The sequence below is a fragment of the Corvus brachyrhynchos genome, unplaced genomic scaffold, assembly GCF_000691975.1.
Source record: "Corvus brachyrhynchos isolate BGI_N302 unplaced genomic scaffold, ASM69197v1 scaffold305, whole genome shotgun sequence".
Taxonomy (NCBI): Eukaryota; Metazoa; Chordata; class Aves; order Passeriformes; family Corvidae; genus Corvus; species Corvus brachyrhynchos.
Window position 1 is genome coordinate 856,640 of NW_008239284.1, and position 7,683 is coordinate 864,322.

The 7,683-nt window shown below is 55.5% G+C and overlaps 1 protein-coding gene across 1 annotated transcript; it reads left to right on the forward strand.

The window, feature by feature from the left end:
* The first annotated feature begins 3,459 nt into the window (after positions 1-3,459).
* Positions 3,460-6,760, forward strand: TOR4A (torsin family 4 member A). The gene has a single exon (XM_008638311.2). The coding sequence runs from the start codon at positions 3,863-3,865 to the stop codon at positions 5,528-5,530; it is 1,668 nt and encodes a 555-aa protein (XP_008636533.1). The 5' UTR covers positions 3,460-3,862; the 3' UTR covers positions 5,531-6,760.
* Positions 6,761-7,683: the final 923 nt, after the last annotated feature.

A 7,683-nucleotide genomic window follows, 5' to 3' on the forward strand; every position in this document is an offset into this window, starting at 1 on the left:
CGCCTCCCCGTCCTGCTCCCCACCCCTCAGGGCTCACCAGGGCACCCCTCGGCTACTTCCAGCTCCATCCCTGCCACCGCCTCCCGCGAGTCCCCACTCGCTCCTCTCCACCAAAAGCCGCCTCGGTTTTGCAGGGATGCTCCTGCTCCCGATGGTTTGGGATGCTTCAGACTCTTCCCCTCCGCTTGCTGTCCTCCCCTTCGGGCTTGGCTTTGGGGCTGGGCCGGCGGGGTTTGGTGGCTGTCGGGGGGTTGCTGGCTGTCACCCCTGTCACCCTGCGCCGTGTTGGGGGCGGTGGGTGCCTGCACCGCCGGGCTCCGGCCCGCGGTCAAACCGCGCTGCTCAGCTCGTTCCCGGACGGGGCCCCCGGGCAGCTGCGGTTCGGGATGCCGGGGCCGTGCTGGCCCCTGCCGCCATTCCGGATCTCTCCTCCCAGCCACTGAGCCCTTTATCTGCAGCTCCCGCTGCAAGGGGCTGCTTCGTTCCACCTTCCCCGTGGGCATGCTCCCTTTTTGGATGGAGGGTTTGGCTTCCAGCTGGGGGTGGGGGGGATATCGATCTTTGGGATTTCCCAGCTGTTCCCTTTTCCCAGCAGGTTTGCTCATCCAGAGAGGCTGAGGTTGGGGTGCAGCCTCCTCAGCCGGGTTACTTTAACCAGGGACACGGTTCTCTGCTGGCCTTTCCTGCCACCAGGGGCTTTTGCCGCCTGTCCGGGGGCTGTCCCCGTCCCGGTCCCCTCTCCCAGGCTGCCTCCGGCTGCCCACACAGGCTCCTCTGTTGTGGAAACGTTGTTTTGGAGCAGCAGGGAGCACGAATGCAAACACTGCAAGGGCTACAGCAGGAGAGCTGGAGGCTTCCCAGGCGTGTTTCCAAGTGCAAGTTTTCCAGTGGTGTCCACGCTCGGCACAGAACAGAGATCAGCAGTGTTTACACGAGCACTGGGATGCTGCAGACCGAATTCCCGGGTTCTCTTTGCTGTCGTTCTCACCAAATATTAAAATAAGCTGCCGACACTGCATCCTTGCAGGCTGGCACAGCCTCCTGCCTGGCCCTGACTGAGTGTGCAGGGGCTGCTCTTAGAAACTTCCAGTCCTATGTAAATCCCAGCAGGTATTAGGGACTGAGTCATGGCGTTAACAAGGTTGTTATATTCATGACTGGACAGAGTCCTTGCTCAGGATGGGGTTTTGTCTTTCCACCCTGCCTTGCTCGGCTCATCTGGAGGGTTGGGCATCCCACACCAGTGGGATGGATACGCTGCTGGGCTTTTGGGAAAGAGGATCTTGAACATCTCCCAGCTGGTGAGCACTCAGTTCTCACCATTCCCCATGGGTCTTGTAGGGGCTTTGGGCTTTCTGTGTGTACATGGCAGTGGGAGAGCTGGCTCTGGACTATGAGCAGCCAAATCCCTTCATGCTTCAGCTGGAGCAGCTCCTGGCTGTGGCTGGCAGCGTCCATGGGGAGTGTTTGGGGTGTCCTGTTTCCCTGCCAGGAGCAGCCTCCCAGTCCTTGAAGGGAGCCTATGAAAAAGAGAGACAAAATTTGTAGCAGGTCCTGTTATGACAGGACAAGGGGTGGTGGTTTTAAACTAAAAGAGAGTGGCTTTAGATAGATATAAGGAAGTTTCTTAGAATGAGGGTGGTGAGGCCCTGGCAGGGGTTGCCCAGAGTGGCCACCCCGTCTCTGGAAACATTCCAGGCCAGGATGGATGGGGCTTGGAGGAACCTGGTCTAGTGGAAGGTGTCCCTGCCTGTGGCAGGGGTTTGGAACAAGATGGTCTTTGAAGGTTCCATCCAGCCATAACTATTCCATGATTCTGTGAGCCTCTCTTCTCTAAAACTTTTCCTGTAAATTTCCATAGCCTCTCCCCTGGCATTTAACCAACCCTCTCTTCACCTGCAAGGGCTTGGGGCTGAGAAAACTTCCCCCTGGGTTTGTGGGATGTGTGTCAGTGCCTGCAGGGCTTTCTCATCCCTGGCTGAGCTCTGTGGTGTCCCTGCTCCCTGGGGTCTGTGCTGGTCTGGGCTGCAGGGGCTGCTCCCCAGTGGCTTTGGGGACAGTTGTCCCTTTGGGGACCTGCAGCACTACGTGAGCAAGGCAATGCAGGATGGAGAGGAGCAAGGGTGTGACTCCAGGGTGGCGTGGGACAGCCCAGGCTCCCAGTGGCATCCTTTGGGTGGCATCCCAGTGATGGTGGCAGCCAGCCCTCCTTCCTGGAGGCCTCAGGGCATCCTTGTCAGATCTCGTCTGGCTGGTTTTGCCTTTGCGCACCAAACCCTGCACAGGGTCAGGAATTAGGTCAGCAATTAGCGCTCGGGGTTAATTGCTGCACAGCAGTGGCAGGTCCAGCGATGAGGACTGGCCTCAGCTGGCTGCCCGCACACGCTCCCGAAATTGACTTGTGCACGGAGTGGGAGTGAAGCTTTGCGTTTCAGAGGAGCCAGGGAGGGCGTGGGGTGAAGCGAGGAGGCAGAGGGAGCATTTCCCAGTGCCTGTGGCTCTGCGCAGCCCCGGGGTGCCCTGGGGCTCGGTGGGTGCCGGCGGCCGCGTTGCGCACGGGAAGTAAAACCTTGTCCAGAGTGTGACTTTGTGCAGGTTGCTGACTTCCTTTGTTCTCTCCAGAGTCGTGGTGCTTTTGGCAAGACCCGGTGTTGATTTTTTAAGGACGGCTGATGAAAGCGGCTTTTCCTCACGCTGCCCGTGCCGGCTCCCTGCTCTGGGGCTGGCAGTGTCACAGCAGCAACTGTGCCTTGTGTCAGCACTGCCGCAGCCCCGAGGTATCAGAAAAACGCCCTCCCACCATGGCACAGCTTCTACCACCACCAGCCTTGTGCCAGGCAGGGTCAGGGCAGCTCGTGGAGGTGGTCATGGGGCTGCATCCAACCCTGCAGAGCTGCGTTCTCCCAGGGGCTTCCCTGCTGGGTCTGTGCCTCTTTGTCACATCCCTCTGGCCTCTCCTTCTCCTTGTTTGCCAGCTGAGGTTGTCAGTTCAGGTGTTATCCCAGGATGACCACGTCCCTGAGCTCTCCTGTGCAGCTCCAGGGTCTCATGTGGCAGCCCCTGTGTCCCTCCCCCATGTCCAGGGGTGTGAGTGGGCACACAGGGCAGGGAAGGACTTGGGGGGGGCAGGGTTGGGGTGCTGTGGGGTTGCCCTGCTCCTCTCCCCACAGCCATGTCCTGCTGGCAGGCTCAGACACAGCCACGCTGGTTCTCTGCAGCCCCTCTGAGCCCTTCCCATCCAGGGACTGCTCTCATCTCACCTCTCTGCCAGGCACAGGCAGGAAAATCCTCCCCCGGGAGATGCCACCACAGCCAGGATGGCACCTACGGCAAGTTATTCCCACCCACAGCCCCAGAGGTGTCCGTGGGTGGACGAGGGACTGTTCCCACAGGGTGTGTACGTGCCTGTGTGCATGTGCTGGCACAGAGGTGGGGCTTTGTGTCTTCCTTAAAAATAGCAGGTGGGCAGCTCTGGTTCAGAGCACAGGTCAGTCTGTCCTGCTGTCCTGCCTCCTGCTCACAGCAGAGCCTCTGGCTTTGGCCCCAGCCAGCTCTGACCTTCCCTTCTGCATCTGAGGGCAGGGTTGGGTGTGTGTTATAACATCAATTTACATTAATTTACACTGAATTTCACTTGTAGTTTTGTACATCTGGCCCGTCTTCCAGAAAATCAGTTTAGGTCTGAAAGTCTCTGCCGCTTTGCCATTGCTGATTGCTGCAGCTTTCTGCCCGTTAGAAAGGGGGATACCTGTCTAATTCCACTGCTATCAATCAATTCCTGATGTTAAGAAAATTGATTTTACATCACTCCTTTCCTTTTTAGAGAGAAGATGATGTGAATGGGCTGTAAGAACCAGACAAGATGGAGGAAGAGCTGCCCTGCTCTGAGGTGGATGGAAAAAGCGTCCTCAGGGATCTGGGAGTGGAGATGCCCTGCGTGGAGAGCAATCCCGTAGGAGGCACATCTGGAACAGAGAAGGACCCAGGAGAGGTGCCCTGTGCTGAGACCAGCACAGAAGAAGAGGCTCCTTGTGACCCAGGAATTGTCTTCACTGAGGGCAGCGTGGAAGGAGAGACGCTGGGCACTGTCAGAGATGGGAAAGGGGCGATTCCTGGAACTGGCAGTGATGGGGAAGGGGAAATTCCTGGCACTGGCAGTGACGGGGAAGAGGAGATTCCCGTCACTGACAGCGATGGGGAAGGGGAAATGCCCTGTGACACAAAAGAAGAGGCGTCTTGCTCTGAGAGTGACGTGGAGGAAGTGCCAGATGCTGTAATCCCTGCTGCTTCCAAGAAAATAACTTCTATTTCCTCTCCCCTGCGGGCCATCGTCCGCCTGCGCCGGCGCTACCAGGGGCTGAAGAAAAGCCGCCTGCATTTAGAGCTCCCTCGGGAAAAGTCTGCGGAGTTTGTCCACACCAGGCTGCTCCAAAGGCAGCTGTCCCTGAACAGAACTTCCCTGTACAGCCCTTCCATGTCCTTCTTTAATCAGTCTGGCTTTGAGAGCTCCCAGTACTTCACCTTCGACACGTCTGTGGAACATTACTCCGTGAAAAAGTGCAGGCGGAAAAAGAGCCGGAGGAAATCCAGGATGGTCCTCTACCCGGATAAAACAAAAAAATACCTCCCAGCAGAGGAGAAAAGCAAAGCAAAGCGCTGCCTCCTCTTGCTCATTGCCATTATCTTCTTCCAGATTCTCAATGCCATAGAGAACCTGGATGATAACCTCCAAAAGTACGACCTCGATGGTTTGGAGAAAACCATGCACCGGGAAGTATTTGGGCAGAGGGTTGCTGTGGAAAGCATTGCGGAATTACTGAAAGACTATCTGGCTACCCACATCCACAACAAGCCTCTGGTGATCTCTCTGAATGGCCCCACAGGGGTTGGGAAGAGCCACGTTGGCTGGGTGCTGGCCAAACATTTTCGCTCTGTCATGGACAATGACTTTGTGCTCCAGTACTTTGTGATGCACCACTGCCCCAGCGGGGTGGCTCCCCTGACCTGTGAAATAGATCTGTCTAAGAAGATTTCTGACATGGTTACCAGAGCTGAAATAGAGGAGAAGACCCCAGTGTTTATTCTGGATGAGGTTGAGCTCATGTCCCCCGTCCTGCTGGACACTCTCAGCCGATTCTTTGAACCCAATCAAACCAACGAGTTCCTCAATGCCATCTACATTTTAATAAGCAACCTGGGAGGTGCTGAAATCACAAAGTTCGTTATCCAGAATGCATCCACTGAGCTCCTGCAGCAGCAACGGGGAGCTGAAGAGCTGCTGAGCATCATCCAGCCAGTCCTGATCAGTGTCCACCCTCTGTGGAAGGCTGCAGACATCATCCCCTTTGTCCTTCTGGAGAAGTCTCATGTCATAAACTGCTTCCTGGAGCAGATGAGGAGGGAAGGGCTCTACCCCGACCAGAAGCACATTGAGAATTTGGCAAATCAGCTCAGTTACTACACTACAGGAGACAAGCAGTACTCCAGGATGGGCTGCAAGCAGGTTGTGGCCAAAGTCAACCTCCTGTAGGGATTTACTGCAGAGACCAAGCCCTGCTCTCGGGATTTGCAGAGTTCTGTGCTCATGAGGAGTGTGTTACAGCAGGCTGTGCTCAAGGTGTCCTTTCTCAGCCCTGCACTGGCTCTGCCCTGGCCCAGGCAGAGGGCTGGCAGCCTGGGCAATGTGATCTCTGTTCTCCTCCAGAGATTCCGCTTTTCCCTGATGTTCTGTGGAAAAGGAAGGGTGAGGAAGCCAGAGCCACCTCCCAATAATTGCAAGATGCTTTGTTCCTCACATTCTCATTTGGGATTCTGGTCATTGAGGAGTTGTGAGGTGGCATCAAAAGCTGCAGGATATCAATAGGATGAAGCAGTCCCTGGGTCCCTGCCCCTGCAGAATCTGTCACCTCGTTCTCACTCTCTCCAGGCTCACAGCTCTTTGCTGTTCTTGGTCCTGGCTGGTGTGTGCAGAGCAGAGGCAGGGCTGGACACCTGGCACTGGGATAATTTGTGCCTCCTGCCCTCACAAACATGCAGGCACTCAGAGCCCTGCCTTCCCCAGCTCCTACGTGACCACATCCTCTGGAGAACATTTTCTGGACCTGTTCCTGAGCTGCTGCTCTTCTGAGCTCATCCCTGAGCTCACCTTTGGCACCTGCAGTGAGATTTCTGCCCTGCAGGTGTGTTTGCGCTCGCCTCAGAGACTGCTCAGCTGTGCCAGATGGTGCAGAAGTAACCTCTGGATTGTTTCAGGTCTGGTGGTGACACCTCATCCTCAGATCTCTTCTGCTTTTTGCCTCTGGGGACACGTCACCGTGGTCAGCCATTATCTAGAAAGCCCAAAGCAGCAACTGATGGATATTAAGCAATACTCACTGGAAAAGACAGTTTGGGCTGATGGAGTGGGAATCCTGGGCTTGTTCCCAGTCCTGAGAGGCCAAGAAGAGGCTCTTTGCCGTTGAGTCCCAGGTGAGATGTGGCCTGGGAACAGCTCGGGAAGAGCACACAGCCATGTTTTGAGCAAAACTGAGCAGGTATTTATGACATTGTTTTCTCAGGTTGTGGTTTTGTACAAGGTTTCTGCAGCTTGCTGTGAATTCCCAGACAAGAAACCCCATGGATGTTTGCACTGGGGGTTTGATTCACCTCTTTCTAATTGTTGGTCTCCAAAGACTCTGTCACAAACTCCTGCTTCCAGAGCTGTTGTGAGGAATAAACCCCAACTATCCCCAATAAAATAATTCAAAGTGCATCTCTTTCATTTGACTGAAATGTGGATTTCCTCCCAAATTTCCCTTCTGGAGCCATGTGGCTGCACTGCCATGCCTGTGCTTCCCAGTGGCTCAGGTTGGGAGCTGGGCTGCAGCTTTGTGGTGAGTTTTTTGCAGAGCACCTCGATGCAGTGTGGGTGCAGCAGCTCCAGGTGTGCCCCTGGTTGGCCCAATCCCAACCCCCACAGCTCAGCAGTGCCAGAAGCTGGGTGCTGCCCAGCTCCTCCATCTAAGCCACTTCCTAAATTCAAGCGTCCTCAAAAACTGACGTATGTGAGCTGGTTTCCACAGCTTAGAGAGACTTCACTGCTAAGACAGTTGAGATGATTTTATCCTGGGTAGGAAACAGCTCAGGAACCAGCATTCCCCTCCTCTTTCAGCTGGGAGAGGGGCAGATGTTCTGATTGTTTTAACAAGATCTTTTGTTTATAAACACCCACCCACAGGGTGTTTGGTTGTGCCAGAGGTCCCTGGGTGCCCCCACACCAACCATCACCCTGTGCAAAACGGGAGGGTGACTTCGAGTGCAGCTGAGCATCTGCAGAGTTTGTTTCCACCCCTCTGTGACCTAAAGCAGGGTCACACCTTGAAGGCCTGCCAAGGTCTTTGCCTCCCACCAAGCTCCTCTCAGTGCTCAGAAGTGGGGCTCAGCTTCCTGCTGCGTGAAGACCACCTCATCCCTCAGCCTCTGGAGCCTCTGGAGGCCCTCGTCATACAGCACAGGAACCTCCAGGTTATGGAGAGGACTTTTCCTGCCAGAAGATAGGATGCAGGACTCAAATCCCGGCTCAAATGGCTCTTCAGGTTGTCCCCAAAGGCTTCCTCAGTTGGCAAAAGCTCTTCCTGAGTCTTCTCTGTTGTGCTTGGAGCAGTGATTTGTGGCAGGCTGCTCCCCCCCTGCTGCAGACACTGA

Coding starts and splice junctions, on each gene's coding strand:
- TOR4A (XM_008638311.2), top strand. CDS start 3,863: ATGGAGGAAGAGCTGCCCTGCTCTGAGGTGGATGGAAAAAGCGTCCTC.